The sequence below is a fragment of the Eurosta solidaginis genome, chromosome 5, assembly GCF_040869045.1.
Source record: "Eurosta solidaginis isolate ZX-2024a chromosome 5, ASM4086904v1, whole genome shotgun sequence".
Lineage (NCBI taxonomy): Eukaryota > Metazoa > Arthropoda > Insecta > Diptera > Tephritidae > Eurosta > Eurosta solidaginis.
Genome location: NC_090323.1, coordinates 264,789,598 through 264,813,642, shown reverse-complemented (window position 1 = coordinate 264,813,642; position 24,045 = coordinate 264,789,598). Strand labels below are relative to the sequence as shown.

The 24,045-nt window shown below is 34.8% G+C and overlaps 1 protein-coding gene across 28 annotated transcripts in view; it reads left to right on the top strand.

Moving 5' to 3' along the window:
- The window catches only part of Pdp1 (PAR-domain protein 1), a 280,156-nt gene that overhangs the window by 8,348 nt on the left and 247,763 nt on the right, over positions 1 to 24,045 (top strand). For 17 of the 28 annotated variants that reach the window (XM_067790277.1, XM_067790271.1, XM_067790259.1 and 14 more), the window contains exon 2: positions 945 to 2,091. Coding sequence is in view for 4 of the 28 variants with exons in the window: in XM_067790295.1 (XP_067646396.1) it covers positions 1,989 to 2,091 (103 nt within the window). In the remaining 24 variants the exon portion in view is untranslated. Of the gene's footprint in view, positions 1 to 655; positions 2,092 to 24,045 lie in introns of all 28 variants that reach the window. The other 11 variants (XM_067790267.1, XM_067790256.1, XM_067790255.1 and 8 more) reach the window with 2 other exon arrangements.

Below are 24,045 nucleotides of genomic sequence, written 5' to 3'. Positions count from 1 at the left end.
AAAACAAAGCTAACGCGCGTAAATAAAAAACAATAAAAACGTATTCAAATAATGTTAAATTTTTTTTGAAAGATACAAGAATTTGAAAAATTACAACAACAAAAAATTTAAAAAAGTTTTTATTAAAAATACTAAAAAAATGTAATTTGAAAAAAAAAAAAAATTGTGAAAAATAAACATTTTCAACGTAAAACCAAATAACAAGTAGATAAGAAATTTAACAAGAAATTATTGAAAAGTATAATTAAACTTGAAAGATGAAAAAAAAAAAAATATTTGAAAAAAAAGAACAGGAAATAAATGCAAAAATATAATTATTTATGTTAGAGTGGCTTAAAAATCAAAATATAAAAAATTTAAAATGTTCGATGAAAAGAATAAACGCAGTTCTGAGAATAGAAACCAATATCAAATTATTTTCCAAATCAAAAGTCAACACAAATATTCTTTCGAACATTTTAAATTTACAATCAAGTGTTTGGTTTTGTTTTTTTTTTTTTTGTTTACTGTGTATTCTTCATAAGACCCAAAATTGTTTTTCTTATGAAATTTTTTGGAATTGAACAACAATATTTTTATGACCACTCTTATATATATACATACATACACAAAAACCAAATAAGTCATTTTTTTCAATCATCAACTATCTTTTTAGAGAAATTATTAAGCTGAAAAAACAAATTCGTAGTTCACCAAATTTGCTTGAGAAAAAACCAAAACTATTAAGAAGTTGATAGCAGCTTTGACAACGGCATACAGATTATAAAGACATGAAAGAAGCAGCACGAAAAAAAATAAAAATATTGCTATATTAAAAAAAAAAATAATAATAAATAACAAAAAAAAAAAAAATAAATAAAAAATATCAAGCAAGCTACATTCTCTTTTTTAAATATATTTGCTGTTGTTATTGTTAAATGAATTCGCGGTGCCTTTGTTTACAGCAAATTATATAGATGCATAAGCTAAAAATTAGACAGAAGTTAAATTATTGAAAAAAAAAAAAAATAAACAAACAAATAAAAAGAACAAAGCAACAAAAAACCAACAAAAGATATGTTTTAAATGCTCTTTACTACTTAAAAAAAAATTAATTTATTAGTAAGCAACAACAGCACACGGAAAACGCTAACAACAAATGCTTAAATAAATTAATTGCAGTTAAATACCAAAAAACAAAAAAAAAAATTGAAATATTGTAGTAACAGCAGTAAGACATTAATAAATGCAACAAAAAAATGAACATTTAGTTACTACAAAACACACTTCCAAAAAAATCGTAAAAAGAGTTACAAATAAAAACACAAAATTTGTGTTTGACACTAAATTAGTTAAATGCTAAATAAGTAAAGTTTTATTAACTGCGTATATTAAAACAAAGCGAAAGAGAAAAAATAAATCAAATACAAAATAAAACCGTTCTCAAGTGCAATATTTGTTAAAAGTAAAATTAGTTAAAAAGTAAAAAATTAAAAATATTTAAATTAATTTGCTTTTATATTTAAGTCAACAAAATTGAAAGCAGAATTTGCTTATTGTTAAAATATGTTATAATATATAAAAAACAGATAAAAATAGAATTGTAAAAAACACAAGATATATATCAATAAATTCCTGTTATTGAGATTAACAATTAATCTCTTCTGAAAACAAAAAAAAAAGTTAAACAAAGTCAATGAAAAGCAATAAGCTAAATCACGAACAAGCGCTGGCGTATTAAATAAAGCAATTATTAACAACAAAAGTAAAAAAAAAAACAATACGCAAAACAGCATTAGCATAAAACTTGGTGCACAATAACAAAACCAAAAATTGCAAAAAGAAATTCGACTGTCTAAATTCTGTAACATTTTTGGCTTAGTTCTTGTTTTTTAAGCCAAAACCAAAAAAAGGAAAACAAAACGTGCATCGTTGTGCTGCGCACTTTTGTTGTATTGTTTTTTTATATTACCTCTTCCCCCCACCTCCGTTAAAATTTGTATGACAAAATGAGTGACAGGGAGCGATCGTCCCCCACACTGATCGAAACTGGTTTAAAAAATCTTATCGGCGGCCGAGATGGGAATTATCCACTCATTAGCGGTATAAATGGTAAGTTGATTGGGACTTGTATAGCTGTACATATGTATATATTAAATTAGAAACCAATTCGTATAGGTATTTGTATATATGGGGCATTCCTTGTAAAATATTTTTAATCCAAGTAGGCCAAGTTCGGTGGCAAAAGCAGACTTTTAATCAGCGCTGTTCAAAAGACTGACTAAGGGAACCACACAAGAATGACGGTAATTAAAATTACAACAATTGGTAAAAAAAAAAAAATTGAGAGGAGCAACAGCAACTTGAGAAACTTTCCAACAACACACCCAAGCCAATATCACCACAGTTTGCTTGCAGCGTACACCATGGCAAGGCATCCTGTGGTAATTTTCCAACTTTTTCTATTGAAATTGTTTTTTTTTTTTTTTAATTTTAAACCAAAAAGAGCCGAAGTGGAAGATTCACTAGAGCCACTGTGTTGACATTTTCCTTTTTTACTCTCTCGGCTGTGCTACTTTTCCGTGTTATTCTGCTCGAATGCATTTCTTTGTAGTTGGGAGCCGGAGTCATGTTGTTGCGACCAAAGGAGAGTCACTACAGCCATTGTGTGTAAATTCTTCTGTTTTCTAAGTCAAGATGTGCTAATATTCCGCATTTTTCTAGCAAAATTGATATTTCTTTTCGTTGAGAGCCAATGAGAACCAAAGTGGTATTTTTGTGAGGCTGGAAGTTTAAAAAGAGCCATTATGCACACATACTTTTTGCAAACGGAACAAATCTACTTATCCTCCAAACTGTTGTATTAAAAAATAATCTGAATTAAACTATGTTGTCCAAAAAGTATTTCGAATTCGTTTATTTCTTATATTTGAAATATATTGATAAAAAGCCATAGTATAGAGTCATAGTACACAATTTAGTTGGTAAAAAGATATGGTTTGCTCAGGTTGCGATGAGTATACGTTCGGTTGGAAGGATTTAAGTCAATGACGGTCTAATGGGGAAGTTCCTTTATACCATTCTGTACCACCAATTCGATGAGTACCGTACCAAAAAAAAAAGCTGTAAGCTTTCTTCCGCCTTCAAACATCTGAAGCTGCGACAGTAATCGTAAGATCCGATTCCCACCTCAGAGAAATGTGTAGCCATGAAAGGGTATTCAGTGGGAACCCTTACATCAACTTTTTGGGACCAACTTTATGTTGTCTAAAAAAAAAGTCAAAGGCCTTTAGTGTGGCCAGACTGCCTGAGAAATAAAACACAAATTTTCGACCTTTTCGCAAGGGAAACGGTTTTCCACGCCCCCTGTCAACAATAACTTTTCAATTATTTCGACATCGAGGCTCAATCGCGTGAATCAAATTCTTACATTTTGACTAGTATATGCAAATCCAGGGAGATACGGTGCCTCCCGACGAATAATAATTCATATATTATACAATATCGGGTTATATGAATTTCGTAAAAGGAAGCGGTGCTATTCCCCCTCCCACCTTCCTCCCTCTCATTTTTCCACAGATTTTTTTTATTTATCATTATAATTCAAAATTAAAGTATTGGACTTAGGCCAATGGTATTTGATTTATAGTTCATATGAAGAAAAGTCCTATAAATTTTGGAAAAGTACGCAGTGCCTTACCTTAGTATATCTCCGATTTCTTTTCACCCACACCAATGATTAGTGAGCAGTACTCCTCCTTCGCTCTCTCAGTTCTGTAACATTTTTGAAGAGTTACGCCCACGTCACAGCCGAATCGGACTCTGTTCTTTTTTGTTGTTTTTTCTTGCAATATCGCTTCATATATTTCATTTACAATAGTTCTACTCTAATCTACTCATTTCATAACAAAACCTGCTCCTACATCTCCGTCGAAAGTTAAGCGCAAACGCATATGGGCGAAAAAAAAATACAAATATACTTTAACGACTCCCTTTGATTAATAAAAAGTTCTGTAATTAAGCAAATATGCTGAAATGATGAAGGAGTCAAATACTAACTGCAAAAAAATTTTACAATAAAAACATGTTTTGCATTGAAATAATTTACGTCAATTAACGGAAGACAATTATGATGTTCATTGAAGGTTCAAAAGTATGAATATGGTTTAAATGTATCTATGATATATATTAGAGATAAATAAAATCAATTTGCCAAATGACCCACATTACCTATGGGCGTGTGCGTGTTGCCAGTGCACTAAATAAAAATATCTAAAACACTGATTAGGTACAAATTAATGTTCATACTGCAAATCACAATTGTGACGAGAAATTCAATCAAACAAAGTTATACAAAAAGCAAAATAATCAAAATCAAATAGTAATCATTGCATTGGCGTCGATACAAGTCGGTAAATATAGAGTCAATTGAAAATGTGATAAATAGTCGATGTGGCGATAAATACAGATGACCGCTATTGTGAGCATTTAAACGCACATTTATACATACTGTAACGAATTTATTGGAACTCCGCTTATGTGCAACCTTCTACTATCGTTCGTATCGCTAAACTGTTGAATAAATAATTCCAATATTCAATAATGCAAAATGGTCGTTATTAGAGTACTTCACAATAACACTTATACTTCGCAACCAATAGCGTGCTTAATTCAAACTGATTACTGCTTACTCAGATTTAACTTCTTTTATACTCTGTGATGTATCGTTCGCATACTTCTAGGCGTTTCTTCTTCTAGAATTTACTACTTGTTTACCAGCTATAAACTCACCGGCTATAAACTACAGATGCACGTTTATAGCTTCTTGCATAGCAGTATGTGCGTGTATATGTGAGAGCTACTTTGCTGATGATTGCATATTTTTGTGCGTATCTCTCCGCTGATTGTATGTGCATACGGGTAGACATAATGATTGATTTGTTTATGTAGATACAAGTGACTGCATAGTATCGACTTAGAGATGATAGTATCCCTTAGTGTTGCTAATATTCGTCACAATATTGTAACGAATTTCGGGAAACTCCTCTTATTTAAAACCTTCTGCAAACGTTCGAATCTCTAAATTGTCAAATAAATAACTGCAATATTCAGTAATGCAAAGTGGTCTTTATTAGACTACATTAAGGTACTTCACAATAACACTTATACTTCACAACTGATTGCATGTTTAAATCAAACTGATTGCTGCTTACTGAGCTTTCGCTCCTGTTATACTCTATGCCATCTCGTTTGCATACTTCTAGGCGTTTCTTCTTCTAGAATCGTCTAACTGGTCGCGCGTGGATTTGTAACCATATGCGTGTGTATATGTGAGCGAAGTAGTAGCTGATGATTGCATACTTTTGTGAGTATCTCAGATATATGCATGTGCTTGTGCGTATCTCTCCGCCGCTTGTATCTACATATGTATAGACATAATTATTGAGTTGTTTATGTACATACCAGTGACTGCTTAGTGTCGGCTTAGATATGATAGTATCCCTTAGTGTTGCGAATATTCGTCACAATATGTATATATATATTGACATATATGCTCCTGTCTATATATAAACATTTATACAGTTATTAATTTTTATTTATTTGATTTTGATTGTTAGTCGTTTGAGCATTAATGTCATGAAAAATGAAAAGAAACTTCAAATAATGTATACTGGAATAAGGCACTCGCACGGTGGCCACAATACTTCTGAGATTATTTAGATAAGAATAAGAGAATAAATATGCATACATATATCTCGGATTGTAAAATTAAGTTAGATTCTTTGTAAAAACGTCATCAATTCAAGTGACTAGCATGCTTCTTCTTCTCCTTCTTCATCGTATTGCGATAAGCTGCACGCTTGTGTATTTTATTTTGACTCGTATTCATACATGCTTTGTGAATACTGCGGCATCTTCTTGCTGATAACAACAACTTGACAAAGATAAAGTTCTATGAGGGATAAGTTTTGTTGAAGCGCCATGCATTTTGAATTCTACTGATCACGATAAAAGATTTTCAAGTGAGTAAAAGCATTTCATTGCTTTAAGGTAGCAATCATTCGAGAATTTTATAGGTGGATAAAGACTTAATTCAGTATTTAGGCCGTGCAGTTTCTTTTTTCATAGAGCAAGAGTCTTGCTTTTATATATAAGAATTCTTAAGCAATAACCAGAGATTTAAAGGAAATGTTCCTTTCTACATCAGCTCTGAAATGCAGCGAAGAATCACTCTTGCCAATAACTTTGCTACTTTGGACTAGGTAGGCAATTGAAAAGTAAAGTTCTCTCTCGGCAAACGAAAATCATACTCTACAAGTCACTTATCGTACCCATCCTGCTATATGGGGCAGAAGCATGGACTATGACAACACCAGATGAAGCGGCTCTGGAAGCGTTCGAGAGAAAAGTCCTTCGAAAGATTCATGGACCTCTGCGCGTTGGCGATGGCGAGTACCGATGAAGATTTAACGCTGAGCTGTACGAGCTCTACGCAGACATGAACATAGTCAAGAGAATTAAAACGCAACGACTGCGCTGGCTAGGCCATGTTATGCGAATGAAAGATGACGCTCCGGTTAAGAAAGTTTTCTATCGGAACCCGTCTATGGAAGCAGAGGTAGAGGGCGGCCTCCAATCCGCTGGGGAGACCAGTTGGAAAACGATTTAAACTCCCTTGGTGTGACCAATTGGCGCTGGTTGGCAGAGAGAAGAAGCGACTGGCGCGCCTTATTGGATGGTCATAACCGTTTAAACGGTTAAGCGCCAATTAAGTAAGTAAGTTCCTTTCTATGACTCAGTGCACAAAAAGTGGGCAATTTTTCGCAATAAGCATTTAAACCCATTTTATTTATTTATTTATACATGGAATAATGTTTTATACAAAAATGTATTGCGGCGAATATTAGCAGTTTTAATACGTCACTGTGACGCTATTTATAAATGCTGAACAACAACAACAGCAAAGCAAGCAGTTGAAATAGAAAACAGCCACACACACATGTATATAGCGATAAAGAACGCATATTATTACATAGAAGGCAACAAAGAATCTGAGCGTATAAACTCTTATATAAACATGAAGATACATGTATATAGACAACTCCCATATGAAATACAGAAACGATAAATAAATAAGCAACCATTCGAGAATGCTGTTCGTAAAAAGTCTAGACCCTAGGAGAAATAGGCGAAGGGGGCAACTGAGGTGAAAGCAGCGCAAACTAAGCAATAGAAATCAGTTTGATATTAAAACGTTATAAGTGAAGTACGTGTGTAATTTATTTTTGAACTAGCACTGTCATAGTAGTGTTGTAAATAAATAACATTTTGCTATACTGAATATTTGAATTTTTTACAAAAGTTCAGTGACTCCAGCGATATCAGGAAGTGCAAAATAATCAAGAATTTCCCTAAAATACCTACAGTATGTTTATTTTCGATCGAAATATAGGGCAAGATTTCTGTACAATGTTTACATAAAAATTGTTATTATATAATCGCAGTGGGTTAGTTGTACAGCGTGTAATCGAAAGAAACAGTTTAAATGGTACTGTATAGAGAGGTCAACAGAAATTTTGATCGATACTAGACCAAAAGTCAGTTTTTCGAAAAAAAAAAAAAATAATATTTATAATGAAAGGTAGAAAGTTGAACCTTTCATTATAAGTAAAAAGTATTTTCACTGAAGGTTGAAAATATTTAGCTAAAGGATAACTAGTAACGCTAACTAGCTCTTATTTGAGGGATCATCGAATCATTTCTATCAAATAATGTGTTAGTAAGCGTTAATTAAACTTGGCAAAAACGGCCCAGAAATGTGGAAGAAAAAACTCATGCTTATAATATCTGTTCTATTATGAAGGTATAGTTTCTCCGTATTTAGGAACAAACCCTTAGATGTTTTTTGCCGTACCAGTCGTTGAATGCAAAAGTTATAGTTTAAGAGTGCAATATGCACTCTAGGGCGAAAACTAAGAACTAACATTAACTCAGAGGATCCGTTTAGCAGCCACGGCGTATACAAGCTTACCTGCGGATGCCAGCATAGTTACATAGGACAAACAGGACGGAAAATAAGAACGAGGTTCAGAGAACATATTAGAGATTACAACAAAAAAATATGGAATCCAAACATTATATCCGAGTCTAACTTCGCGAATCACATGGTCGAGAATGAATGTTCCCCAGCAAATATCAATAAAACAGTTAGGGTTCTTCACATACAAGAAAAGGGCCGATGACTCAACGCACTCGAAAACATGGAAATCTACAAACAGAAAAAATTCGACGGTAGAATAATAAACGAACAGATAAACACAATTTCTGACACAATATTCGAGCCTTTAAAACTTGTTTACAGGAAACAAATTAATCACACAGGTACAACAGACAAACACACAACAACAAATAAATACAAAACAATTAACACACCAAAACAAAAAAACGACAAAGAAGGTCAAACGACTAAAATCACAGATTTCTACCTACCCCAGTCAGCCACACAAATCGATTAGTAAACCACCCTCGGTTCTGAATGAACACACAGCACATACACATAACTAAATATACACAAGCATCAATTTGACAATACCTGCTCATATAACTACGAACTATAAATACAGGACAAACGACAACAACAGATCAGAACGAAAATCGACACTGATGATGGCACAACGCCGAAACCGGTTTGTCTCAAAACCAAATTTGACAAGGGATGACGGAAAATCGTTCCAATATACATCATTTATCCACCCTGTCGGAAAATCAACCAAACAATATAAGTCAGTGCAATATGAGGTTAACATTTTTTCCAGAAAAGGAAACACCAGATCACTTACGAAGTTTTTTTTTTAATTATTTTCGGGATAACATAGGAATTTATTATACATGGAAACAGTTGTTCTCAAATTAACCAGATGAATCAGACCAATTAATTACGTAATTTAATAAATAAAAATTGTTGGTAGTAAATGTGAGGGAAACAATATCAAATCTGCTTTAGGTTTGATATATAAAACAAAACTCCAACGCTTTCCTACATTCTTAGTAAAGTTGGCACTTTTCTGCGTAATTTGTGTGATTTATCGCAGTGACTTTAAGATGATCGTAAATCTTAGTCACGGCGATTGCTTTGTTTATACAAAAAATGAAGTTACATTTAGGCTATGTTGAACTTATCGTTCAATAAAGTTCCGACATTAACTTAACGTGCCGATAGTATTACTAGAATTTGTTTCCAGATTAAACGGAAAACCCCCAACTAGGTGCCAAGGCTTATGCTATAAATTAACTACATTCTCTTGGATGAGGTCTTGAAAACTATGTTGTATATTGGAAGCTACTTAGCTGTCAGAAACTGTATTTTTATATGCAAATTATTAACGGAAGCCACCAAATAACTTATTCGATAAGTTGAAACCAGTAGGATCACTGAGACACCCCTTGGTCTATCATTTTTTAATTTTAGTTCAGGGAGTTGCAGTTGAAGTTCAGAATTTTTATTTGTAGTTCAGAAAAACATATGTAATTGAAATTTAGAAAATTACAATTTTCTGAACTTCATTTACAAATTCTGGGCTTTTATGGTGGTTTTCTGAACTTCAATTGAAATTCCTCAACTGCAATGGCAACTTTCTGAATTTAACCTGTAAAAGGTGTAGTAGTACCAACATTTAACTACCGAGCCTTATCTAGGCTGTCTTTCGTAAGCGCAGTTATATTGTGGAAATCAGTTCCAGATTATACAAAAGCTGGACGAAACTGATTCAAATATAGGCTTTTTAAAACCTTATTATAAAACCATGTAAAATCGTGAAAGCTAATTTACTTAATTTGTAATTTATAAGCATGTGACACTAGAAAGCAGTGCTTTAATAAATATCAGTCTTAAGTGACAGTCACTGTAACTGAAAACTCACTGCTTCTCATCACATTGTACCACAAAAGTCGCGGAATAGTATGCCAAATAAGTTTTTTCATAAGGTTATCTGAAAAATTTGTAGGTTTTGTGTGAAGTGCTTAAAGAATAAGTGGAAAGTAGTTCAAAGTTCCGTTGGTAGAAAGTTATATTTTAGTGCACTCTTGTGAGTGAACAACTATTTGAGTTTGGAATGCAAAAAGATGTCGAATTGATAGTCGTATATTAATAAAATTTTAAAATTGTCAATGTAGTTGTTATCAGTATCTGCCTCGACTTTGTGTACATAGCGTGATAGGTTTCATTGGTGAAGTACTTCAGCTACTATTCTACGTCGTGATAATCATCGGTTATTCTATTCAATATTACGCTCTAATCATCTAGAAACGTCATCATCTTCTTAAGCAAATGTAGTGAACATGAGAAACAAACTAAGGAAAAAAACTTATTATCTTTATCATTGTTAAAAAAATTGTCTACACATGTTATACAGATGTATGTTGTACATATGTATAAACACATGTTTAAACAACGAGAGGTGTCTGAAAGTACTTGATTACTGATATATGGACGTGCTATCAAGAAACACAATTGCCGATTATGATCATCATCATCATCATAATCGTATGTAGATTGCAATTGCTAACGTCATTGTTTTAGTTATTGTTGCTCATTTCTACTATTATTTTAGTAGCTAGCTGTTATCAACAACGTTGTTGTTGTTGTCATTGTAGTTATGTATAGTTTTGTATATGTAGTTAGCTCAGTAAATATGATGGCATTTGTAGCGAAATAAATTAATATGAGTTGATGAAATCTTTGAGAGACAACGTGAAAGTCACCGTCGTGCCATCTTTACAAAACTAAAGAACATTCAAGTCATGTACAACAGCAATAGCGAGAGACACTGACATGACAATGATAAGCGTTTTGCGCTGATTGGGATTAATTCTAATGGGTCTTTCCTCTTTTTTACGTAAGGTTTTTCTTTTCAGTGATTCTTTTTGTATTTTTGTTTAAATGTCATATTCTTGTTATCTATCTAGTTTCATTGTGTTCTATGTATAAAAAAAACAGTCATATATACATACATAGTAGTAGACATTTGTAGCTATGTACGTCAGTCTTTAGAATTGTACTTAAATATGTTTGCAAATAACTTGTACTGTATTATTTTATTTGTTTGCCTCTTGCTTTTTTCATTCTACTTCTCTTTTATTAATACAGGTATGTAAATATGGAATTTCTTATTTGTTTATGGCTGAATAAAAATACAATACAATCTCTTACAATGAGTATGCTCTATGTTATGTGAATGTGTATTTGTATTTGTATTTGTATTTATTAGGCAATTCTTCCTAGCACAACAATTTGGCAAAAGTTATTTTATAGCGCTAGTCGTAAAAGGCATAAAATAGGAACAATTTAAACTTGAAACTTTAAGCTAATGAGTATGACTAAGAAAAGGTTACAATAAATAATATATTTAATAAATAATAAATAAATAAATAAACGAACGATATAGTACATTTACTTAGTCAGAAATCAGTATTTTAATTGTCTAGGTTATTATAGAAACTTGTTAATTCTTTATTGAAGAGCAGAACATTGCTTATAAGCCTAAGTCCAGAAGGGAGCGAGTTCCAAAGACGTATTGAAGTAATGAAGAACTGGCGATCAGATATTAGCCTACGATGTCTGAAGTGGGTAAGGAGAACAGATCTAGACGACTGGAGAAAATTTAGCCTCCGATACAGATAGTCAGGTTCCTTCATATATATTCACCCCTATTCTGCATTTCGATTACGTTCCCGTTCTACGCTCCGCTTTAATCGAAGTTGGGTATTCTGTATTACGATGGAATCGTAACGAGAAGAGGAAGAGCAAATTATTTTTCGAAATCAGCTGTTTGTACGGAATGTGTGAACATTGGAACAAAATAAATTAAACAAAATTTGTAAATAACACTGAAAAACGTTTATATTTTATTATTGCCGCAGTGTTATATTTTTATACTCAGTTGAGCAGAGCTCACGGAGTATATTAAGTTTGATTGGATAACGGTTAGTTGTACATATGTAAAGGAATCGAGATAGATATAGACTTCCATATATCAAAATAATCAGGATCGAAAAAAAATTTGATTGAGCCATGTCCGTCCGTCCGTCCGTCCGTTAACACGATAACTTGAGTAAATTTTGAGGTATCTTGATGAAATTTGGTATGTAGGTTCCTGAGCACTCATCTCAGATCGCTATTTAAAATGAACGATATCGGACTATAACCACGCCCACTTTTTCGATATCGAAAATTTCGAAAAACCGAAAAAGTGCGATAATTCATTACAAAAGACCGATAAAGCGACGAAACTTGGTAGGTGAGTTGAGCTTATGACGCAGAATAGAAAATTAGTAAAATTTTGGACAATGGGTGTGGCACCGCCCACTTTTAAAAGAAGGTAATTTAAAACTTTTGCAAGCTGTAATTTGGCAGTCGTTGAAGATATCATGATGATATTTGGCAGGAACGTTACTCTTATTACTATATGTACGCTTAATAAAAATTAGCAAAATCGTAGAAGGACCACGCCCACTTTTAAAAAAAATTTTTTTTTAAAGTAAAATTTTAACAAAAAATTTAATATCTTTACAGTATATAAGTAAATTATGTCAAGATGCAACTCCAGTAATGATATGGTGCAACAAAATACAAAAATAAAAGAAAATTTAAAAATGGGCGTGGCTCCGCCCTTTTTCATTTAATTTGTCTAGGATACTTTTCACGCCATAAGTCGAACAAAAATTAACCAATCCTTTTGAAATTTGGTAGGGGCATAGATTTTATGGCGTTAACTGTTTTCTGTGAAAATGGGCGAAATCGGTTGATGTCACGCCCAGTTTTTATACACAGTCGTCCGTCTGTCCTTCCGCATGGCCGTTAACACGATAACTTGAGCAAAAATCGATATATCTTTACTAAACTCAGTTCACGTACTTATCTGAACTCACTTTATCTTGGTATGAAAAATTAACGAAATCCAACTATGACCACGCCCACTTTTTCGATATCGAAAATTACGAAAAATGAAAATATGCCATAATTCTATACCAAATACGAAAAAAGGGATGAAACATGGTAAGGTAATTGGATTGTTTTATTGACGAGAAATATAACTTTAGAAAAAACTTTATAAAATGGTTGTGACACCTACCATATTAAGTAGAAGAAAATGAAAAAGTTCTGCAGGGCGAAATAAAAAACCCTTAAAATCTTGGCAGGTATTACATATATAAATAAATTAGCGGTATCCAACAGATGATGTTCTGGGTCACCCTGGTCCACATTTTGGTCGATATCTGGAAAACGCCTTCACATATACAACTACCACCACTCCCTTTTAAAACTCTCATTAATACCTTTAATTTGATACCCATATCGTACAAACTCATTCTAGAATCACCCCTGGTCCACCTTTATGGCGATATCTCGAAAAGGCGTCCACCTATAGAACTAAGGCCCACTCCCTCTTAAAATAATCATTATCACCTTTCGTTTGATACCCATATCATACAAACAAATTCTAAAGTCACCCCTGGTCCACCTTTATGGCGATATCTCGAAAAGGCGAACACCTATAAAACGAAGGCCCACTCCCTTTTAAAAATACTCATTAACACCTTTCATTAGATACCCATATCGTACAAACAAAGTCTAGAGTCACCCCTGGTCCACCTTTATTGCGATACCTCGAAAATGCGTCCACCTATAGAACTAAGGCCCACTCCCTCTTAAAATACTCATTAACTCCTTTCGTTTGATACCCATATTGCACAAACGAATTCTAGAGTCACCCCTGCCCCACCTTTATGGCGATATCTCGAAACGGCGTCCACCTATAGAACTAAGGCCCACTCCCTTTTAAAATACTCATTAACACCTTTCGTTTGATGCCCATATTGTGCAAACAAATTCTAGGGTCACCCCTGGTCAAACACATTCCAGGGTTTCCCTCGGTTCATTTTCCTACATGGTTATTTTCCCTTATGTTGTCACCATAGCTCTCAACTGAGTATGTAATGTTCGGCTACACCCGAACTTAACCTTCCTTACTTGTTTTGAGTGAAGTGCTTTCATAATTGTAAGTGTGTTTTTGTTGCTCTTTTGGCCAATTCCCTGCCGTGGCCACCAAGTTTTGTTAAAACGGATTCCTGCACGAATATAGTTGACATTTTCTGAATTTTATGGATGCTAATTTCATTGCACTGGCCCAAAATACTTTATAAAGATTTATTTATTCTTTCCGCAAGGATTGTTTACCTTTTCGCTTCACCTTCCTCTACTCCGGCAGCTTGCTTTGGCATATAACTGGACCCAACGAACAGACACTAATTATAGCTGTCTATTATAATGGAATCAATAGCCGTGGCATTATTTGTGGAGTTGGAAAGCAACGTATACGAAAATGGCCAGGCGAGAATGGAAAGGCAAATATTGCGAGATTTGTGTAATCCATTTGAGATGAATTGCACTTAAAAGTGGTAAAGTTTAATGACTTATTTAGGTTCAAAAAAAAAAATTCGACTTAATAAGGATGCTTTCAAGTATGTGTTAGATACTTTTGCGGGGCAAATACGTCCAAGGATTTCGACATCGACATGTTGTTTTTGACCTGGAAACATATAAAAAATAATTATCATCAATCCTTCTACGTTTCTTAACAAGTTTTACTTACATTTTTGTTAAAATTCTGTTATAAATTAATAAAAAAATAAAAATAAAATATTTTTCCGCCAACTAACTTGCAACTTAGAAAAACGGAATTACGATCGAAATGCAGAATACACAAAATCGAAGGATTCGAAGTTGGATCGAAAGAGATTGGAACACAGAATACCAAATTTGCCAAATCGAAAAAAATTCCAATTCAAGTCGAAATGCAGTATAGGGGTGATTAATTTATGTAGCGTAGTGAGCGTTTTAAGTTTAACAGGGTTATCGAAAGAAATGTTTAGCAACCTGTCAGCATGATGAGAGACGTGGTCAAGTCTTTTCAACCCATAGACGTATATAGCAATGTTGTTATAAACAACATTAAGTTTCCTATTGCATACATAGTCACAATTAGAGTAAATCTCACAACCATAAAGGAGTGTAGGTATTAAGTACGCTTTTGCTATTAGTAGACGAATATGTAACGGAGTAAAATATTGTGTAAGCCAGAGTTTACGAAGCATCCCATACACTTTTCCTCACCGTGCGCAAGATTTGATCTCTCTATGTCAAGGTTTTGTTAAAAACTACACCTAGATTTTTAGCCGTGTCAACATATTCTATAATAATGTTGTCTAAAATTAAATTTTCCTTTCCACTTTTATCTAGTGACTTCCTATGAATGACTATACATTTCGACTTCTAAGGGATAAGACATAAGCTGCTCATAGAAGCCCACGTACCAATTTGACACAAATCGTAATTTAAGTTATTAATACACGAGCTGGTACGATCACTAGGACAGCACATATACAATTGTACGTCGTCAGCATAAATGTGAATATTACAATACGTGAGACCACCAGGCAAATCGCTTATGTACAAAACCAATAGCAGGGGACCAAGGATTGAGCCTTGTGGGACGCCTCTTAAAACACTGATGAAGTCAGACTTTCTGCTACCAACACTTACTGCTTGAGTTCGGTCGTCCAAATACGATCTGATGAGGGCTCTTGCACAGTTGGAGAAATTAAATAGGTTGTACAGTTTCTTGCAGATAACGGTGTGGTCGACAGAGTCAAACGCCTTTGAATGGCCGAGAAGAGTTAGGAAAGCAGTAAAATTGTTGTCAACTTGTTCTCGAATATCCTCTATCACCGATAGGAGCGCCGTTTTACAGCTACGATTTGACCTGAATCCAGACTGGGAATCTGTGAGAAGTTTATTATCCTGTACATAAGTGTTTATCTGGCAGTGTAAAATTAGTTCGACGACCTTGGAAAGGAAAGGCAGAATGGCTATAGTTCTATACTCCTTGTTTTGCTTGGGGATTGGGATTACCTTACCAACTTTCCAACATTTCGGAAATGCACAGGACATCAGCACAGACTTAAGCAAGTATGTTAAGTGAGGAAGGATTTTAGGAAGAATTATTTTTAAAAATTTCGGACATATACCATCAAACCCCATAGCATTAGACTTTACAGAAAGAATGGTTTTAACGTCATCACAATCATCGACACTAACAAACTCAAGAGGACCAAAATCGACATTAGCACGAATACAGTCAGTTGAGATTGGCAGATTTACAAAATTTATATTTATCTCGTTAATGTCTACATCAGGGAGGACCGAAATATTACATATGGATTTTCTGATACCAATATCTTTAATCGACTTCCAAATTTCCTTCGAACTCAAAGCAGAACTAAACTTGTTATTATAAAATTTCTGCTTAGCTGACCGAGTGGCTTTGTTTGCAGTGATCCTAGCTGCTTTGAAGCAGTTGTGAGCCTCCAGGGTTTTGTATCTTTCCATCGTGAGTAAGCAAGGTTACGCTGGTAAATCAAGTGTTTTAGATTGGCACTAAACCAAGGAGTATTATTGTGTGTAGCAGCTTGGAGTTTCACTGGCACATGGTTGTCGAAAAGCCTAATAATATGGTTCTGTAGGAATGATGCCTGATCATCGACCGATGTCAGCGTACGAATCAAGCTCAATTCAACCGACTCCACCGCTGCATTAAGGGAACTGTAATCTATGCTTTTAAAATCACGATACGTAAAGGAACATTATCTGTGTGAAGTTTGAAAGTTGTTACTAAGAAATATCAGATCGTGTTTTGAAAAGCAAGATGCAGACAATTGATCGTAGTGGAGCAATTTCAGGGGATCATTCACAAAAAATAAATCCAACAAAGAATAATTTGAGTCAGTAAAATGTGTAGGTGAAATTAAATCCAATAAAGCCAGAGAAGTCAACTCCACACAGCCGATAAGAAGTCTTTCATTATTTACAGAGAACACGTCTACGAACACATATTCGACAGAATCACTTGGACTAGCACTACAGCAAAGTTTACAGGATAAACTACTTTTAACATATATAGCGACACCACCACCATGACCACGTCTATCAGCCCTGAAAAGTTGATATTTATTTAGTTGCACCAAATAATTCTTGTGACATGAAGAAAACCAGGTTTCGGAAATACATATAACATCTATATCAGAACCTTCAGATATGGCCCTCAATTCATCCAGTTTTGTGTGTTACTGGAAACTAAATACTTTTTTATATACATATATTCCAATAAACGTTTTTACTTAATTTCAATCTGAGCTGTAATTGTTGTTCTGAAATGCTTCTAAAGTTTGAAAAATTTATATTCCCAAAATCGATATTTTTGTTGCTGTACGCGAAAAAGGTCACTGAAGTATTAGTGTGGTGTTGGTAACAATGGCAGCCGTTTCCGACTCGCCTCACATAAATTAGAATAGGTTGCTACTAGTGGGCATCACGTGACGAAGGTTTTGGAATCGAAATTACTTGGTTGGTTGTTTTAACGGCTAGGCAGAAAGACCCGGCAAAATTTATCATTTAATTTTGTTTTGTTCCCACTTATTTGTTTGGCCTAAAGTTCTTTGTTTTCAGCAGGGAAAATAACTGACCACTGCATTGCGGTCTTGCAACTCCTGCAACCCTCATTGAAGGAAATTGCGATTGTTTCCAAGTATTGGCGCACTGGACACTGCTCCGTTATTATGACAGTGATTTTTAAGATTTATTTTTGTTTGTTTTAATTGTTGTGAGTTGGTGTGGCTTAGTTATATCTACCGGTTCCCTTGCCTCGACTAGCTTATACGCTTTCTCGTTGACTTCAATATTCCTGCACTCAGGAAGCGAGGAAAATGAAATAGTTATTGCTGCCAACCCTCACACTATCAGTCTACTTTAGAGGATGTTAAGAGCCATGGGTGTTATTATGCTGTCTGAGTGCATCCATACTTCTCGTTTTTATTGAACTTTACAATATCTATCGGTAATGAAATCCTTCTTTTAGGGGTAACAGGTTTCCTGTAAAAATGCAGGAAAGATTAGATGGTAACCATATTGTTCCTCGCCCCAGTACTCAGACTACTTTTGTTCATCCCTTTGCAATGGGCAGAATCTAAATGCCCAACTGTATTTGGTCCATTATTTCGCTTAGCGCTTTCGTCGAGATTGACTTAAGAGCTCTCTACAGGATGCCGGTTAAATCTTCGTCAGTTTATTGATATTGTATTGCTTGTCTAGAACACCATACCATCACTCCATATGTTAGTATGGGACTAACGATAAGGGTGTATAGCCAAACAACATGCTTTGATTTGAGGCGAGTTCATGCTACCGATTCATGCCTTTACTTTACTTATTCAATGTTCTATTTCCGGTACAGCTATCTATTTCAATGCCGAGGTACGTTACCCAAGAGGAAAGCAACTCGGTGCCCTTGAGTGAGATTAGTCGGCATTGTGGGAGTTTTGTTTTGTTTTGTCTTAGATTCGCTGGAGGGATACAACTTGATCCTGATAAACCTGCGTTATATGCACATGATATTGACATTAATATAAGTAAATGTTACCATATGAAGTTTTCTAAATCTATAAGTGCGGTTTCGGCAACATACTATATCGCAAGTATAGATCTTGTTTCGGTTAACGAATTTCGTGATCTCGGTATAATTTTTGACTCTTCTTTCACTTTTGTTAACCATGTTAACTATATCATACCGAAAGCTTATGCTAATTTAGCCTTTTTAAGGCGATACGCGAAGGACTTAGCCTTAACTAGTCCTTAACCCATAACTAGGAAAACTTTGTATAGTTCTTTAGAGCAATCTAAGTTAGAGTATGAATCTGTCATTTGGAATCCAATTTACTCCACACGCTCGGCGAGAATCGAAAGGGTTCAACGCAAATTCATTCGATTCGCTCTTCAACCTCTTTATTTTTATAATCCGTTGCCTCCATATATTGCTAGGTGCACGCTTATCAACATTTTGCCGCTCGAAGCCAGACGTTCTGTTCAAAATTTAATGTTTATCTTCGACATTATCGCTCTTCTTGGACACATTTGTTTTAATGTTCCCAATAAAACTCTCCGGCCTTATAATATATTTTACATTGAAGTTCGGAGATCTAAATACCTTAATTTTGCACCTCTCGTTAGAGGACTTGAAGAGTTTAATACGATCTCTAGAAGCCTGGATCTTGACTTTACGATGTCAAGACCTTTGTTTAAGTTACTGATTGAGCTTTACTACCGAGCAAATACAATTATTCCTTGAACTCGTTGTTAATTAGTTTTAAGTTAAATTATAATAATATTGTAAATCTAGTCAGTAAGGTCTTTTGCCATTGACTTAATAAAGATATGAATATGAATAATATGAATATGAATATTAATTACTCCATCTCTGTTGAGTTTGAGTGGTATCTCCTTCAGTGAGACGACTCACAGTAGCAGAGAGAGAACGCATCTCCCTCTTACGGGTTATTCTTTGGGCTATTGTCACTGAAACCTTGCTGGGAATTGCATGCATCCGCGTATATAGCTATCATATGTTTTCCTCTTTGTGGAGTTACTAACCTGCAGCGGATATGGAGGACAGTCAAGCAAAGTGCTGTTCCACACTAGATGTCCAATGGATAGCTCCGATCTGGGGCACACATGTATTATAATTAGAACTAAATAGAACTAGTACCTCTTAGTGCAATAGTTCTGCGCTAGGTTGGGCCTAGTGCAATTAGCTGCAGGATTTCTACGGTGCCTATGAATTTGAAAAGGGCAGTTGCGATTGACTTATCTTTCATATGCGCGTTTGATGTGGTAGGTCCTGTCACTTGCAATTTTTAAAACAGCTTCCCTTTATGGGTAGAAATCAAAGTATTGTTCGGCTTAGATTAACCAAATTTTGTTCTCTTGTATGAACATTCTCATTAGAGCGGCCCTCATAAATTAAGTTACTGATTTTTTCCAGTCTCCCACCGGCGTCAAAGTTAGGATGTTTTTGCAGAGACACAAAACAATTAATTTAATTTTTTGATTTCTAATTTACAAAATCGATAATACCATAGTTGAAGATATCATATATACACTTTGGTACCGATTGGAAGAGGTGAAGGGGTATCGTATAGTGATTACAGTTCATATTTTAGTACAATCAGTCTTCATATGGCAATATGAACTTGGTTCCCTGTACAACAGTCCTAAACCGTTTTCAACTGGGCCCAAAATTTATATGTAATATCGCCAACTAGAGTGTTATCTATTTTGGGTATTGTTTAGTTTAATTAACATTTTTTCAATCTTAGCTTTGACCACTGTGCGATATCTTTAACCATCTCCTAGCGCAACCAAATTTTGTATGCGATATTTTTGACCCATGCGATACCGTTTCATGGGGAGACTGAAAAAAGTCGGAGCCTCCCTAGTGTATATATATGATCTAACATATAAGTTTGCGGACTTATTTTATTGATTTCTACAAGAGATTTTTTGTTTTGTTCAACTAACCAAGTCGTTTATGTTGGCCGATTAGTGAACATTGCCATTTTTCCTTGCAACATGCAAGTACATATGGTGGGTACATACAGAAATACTCGAATGCACTATTGGGCGTTCAAGTGCTAATGTATGTACGTAGGATTGCGTCTGTGCAACGAATGTATGCTAAGAAGCTTGTTTTTTAATACTTAACTGCATACCCGTATATCCTATGTTGAGTACATTATTGCTTATTATGTTCATTTTGCCATATCTTATTTGCAGATATATGTACAGACATAATACTTATATACTTTTATATGCAGTATACATGTAACAGGTACATACCCAATAAAAAATCTTTATCTTTAATAAGCTCATTATAATCATTAATGGTCAATCAATCGATACAAGAAGTTAAGGTGGGGTATGGGAAAGTTGCCTACAAATAGCATTTGTAACTAACTATGAACTAAGGCTTACATAAAACGTAAACTTTTTGGCAGGTAAGGATTTACTCATCTTATGTATTAGTTATTGGTTACTGATTTTAAGAAACTATATTGCTGTCTATTGATATACAGAAATGTTGTAAATATGACATTTGAAGAAAGTTATTTAAAACAGCACGTTTTCATGTAGGAATGTTATGTTAATGTACATATAAACGTACACGTATTAAGAAATATTGAGATTGCAAAAACATTACATACATAAATATACACATATGTATGTATATGCATATTGAGTGTAGCGGTTTCGCGAACCTTCGCCATTCCATTGAATATGAACGTTGGGGTGACAAAAGCCCAACGTCCATAACATCAGGTAAACGTATGATCACTTCAAATGGACGTAAAGTCAATTGAAGCTATGACCAAATGAAATGGTCAAACGTTGAATTTCAAATGACAATCATGCTTTTCCAAAATTGGTTTAAGGTCTACTCTTTCTTTCTGTGGCAATAAGGTCAGTCACTTTGTTTTGCACCTCAATGTATTAAAATGTTTGCAACTATTGCATTACAGTTATGTTTAATTTCTTTCGCTATATTTGTTCAATCGAATGAAAATAGATTTTTATACTCAGCTGAGCAGAGCTCACAGAGTATATTAATTTTGTTCGCATAACGGTACCCCGTAACGGCATAAACTAATCGAGATAGACATAGACTTCTATATATCAAAATGATCTGGGCGAAAAAGGAAATTCATTTAGCCATGTCCGTCCGTCCGTCCATCCGTCCGTAAACACGATAACTTGAGTAAATTTTGAGGTATCTTAATGAAATTTGGTATGTAGGTTCCTGGGCACTCATCTCATATCGCTATTTAAAATGAATGAAATCGGACTATAACACTCCCACTTTTTCGATATCGAAAATTTCGAAAAATGAGAAAAATGCCATAATTCTATACAAATACGAAAAAAAGGGATGGAACATGGTGATTGGATTGGTTTTTTTGACGCAAAATATAACTTTAGAAAAAACTTTGTAAAATGGGTATGACACCTACCATATTAAGTAGAAGAAAATGAAAAAGTTCTGCAGGGCGAAATCAAAAGCCCTTGGAATCATGGCAGGAATACTGTTCGTGGTATTACATATACAAATAAATTAGCGGTACCCGACAGATGACGTTCTGGGTCACCCTGGTCCACATTTTGGTCGATATCTCGAAAACGCCTTCACATATACAACTAAGACCCACTCCCTTTTAAAATACTCATTAACACCTTTCATTTGATACCCATAACGTACTAGCACATTATAGAGTCACCCCTGGTCCACCTTTATAGCCATATCTCGAAAAGGCGTCCACCTATAGAACTAAGGCCCTCTCCCTTTTAAAATACTCCTTAATACGTTTCATTTGATACCCATGTCATACAAACACATTCCAGGGTTACCCTAGGTTCATTTTCCTACATGACGATTTTCCCTTATTTGACAAAGTATGAAGAAAAACCGTTCCAAAAAACGTCACCCTTGGTCTACAATTTGGTTGATATTTCCCAAACGTATGTGATATGGAATTAAAAATCACTTATAAACCATCTACGAAATCCTACGAAACGAACGCAGCTAAGGTCTCAGCTGAGTATGTAATGTTCGGTTACACCCGAACTTAACCTTCCTTACTTGTTTTAAAATTTTCGGAAACGCCGCTCCTTTTCCCATATTTTGGTCCCTTTGTAGTGGAAAATCGGTAAAAAAAACTGCCACAATGAGGTTCTCTTTAAGATGAGAAGAACTTATTCCTAAAAGTTAAGAAAAAAATTGGAATAAAAATCGCGTGATTGTTTTTCAAAATTTTTGCCTGTTATGCTACTTTTCATAATTCTGGTTTCATTACAGTACAAGAATAATACCTGGGTATGTGAGGATTCCTTTGAAACATACATGTTAAATTCCAATTAGAATTAGCAATTGATGCAATTGGTTTATATTCTCTAATTCATTAAACAATTAGAAATAGTTCAACTAATTCCCATTAGATAATTGACATTTTTTTTCTAATGGTAAATCTAATTGCAATTAGTTGTCATTAGCAAAAAAAATTGGGTTGCCTTTACTATTAGAAATCTAATTGACTTCTGCTAATGCAATTAGATATTCAATTAGCTCGATTTGAATCAATTATCAGAGTTCTCTACAAAGAGCTAGGCGTCAATTGGAAATTTAGGCTGCCCGACCACTGCAGCGTTAATGTTTATTTGTCAGGTCGAAGGCCGTCAACAACACTCGTAATTCCAGCGCATATTGACACTAATGGCAGTCCTTGCAGTGCACCTTAATATCCTGAATAGCCCCAGCTGTGGTTTTTGCATGGAGGATGACGAGGTCAAATCAGCCCTACATATCATGCTGGTTTCTGGGACAAGCTATTACATTTTTGTCAATTTCTGGTTTCTTTGCTTGAAGAAATCATCAAAAATCCTTCTTGGTTTGAAAATTTAAATAGAGAAACGTTTTTCGCGTTTCGACAAACTTGTGCCTGTTCTTCAGAGAGTACATTTTTTCAACGTACAAAAGTTCATAGCTTTGGCCAACATAAATTCAAAAATGTATATTCGAAAATAGGCATATTACTTACTTACTTAATTGGCGCTTAACCGTCTAAATGGTTATGGCCGTCCAACAAGGCGCAGCAGTCGCTCCTTCGCTCCGCCAACCGGCGCCAATTGGTCACACCAAGGGAGTTAAAATCGTTTTCCACCTGGTCCTTCCAACGGAGTGGGGGCCGCCCTCTTCCTCTGCTTCCATAGGCGGGTTCCGCCAGAAACACTTTCTTGGCCGGAGCATCATCTTTCATTCGCATAACATGGCCTAGCCAGCGCAGCCGCTGCGTTTTAATTCGCTGGACTATGTTGATGTCTGCGTATAGCTCGTACAGCTCATCATTAAATCTTCTTCGGTACTCGCCATCGGCCACGCGTAGAGGTCCATAAATCTTTCGAAGAACTTTTCTCTCGAACACTCCCAAAGCCGCTTCATCTGCTGTTGTCATGGTCCATGCTTCTGCCCCATATAGCAGGACGGGTACGATAAGTGACTTGTAGAGTATGATTTTCGTTCGCCGAGAGAGGACTTTACTTTTCAATTGCCTACCTAGTCCAAAGTAGCA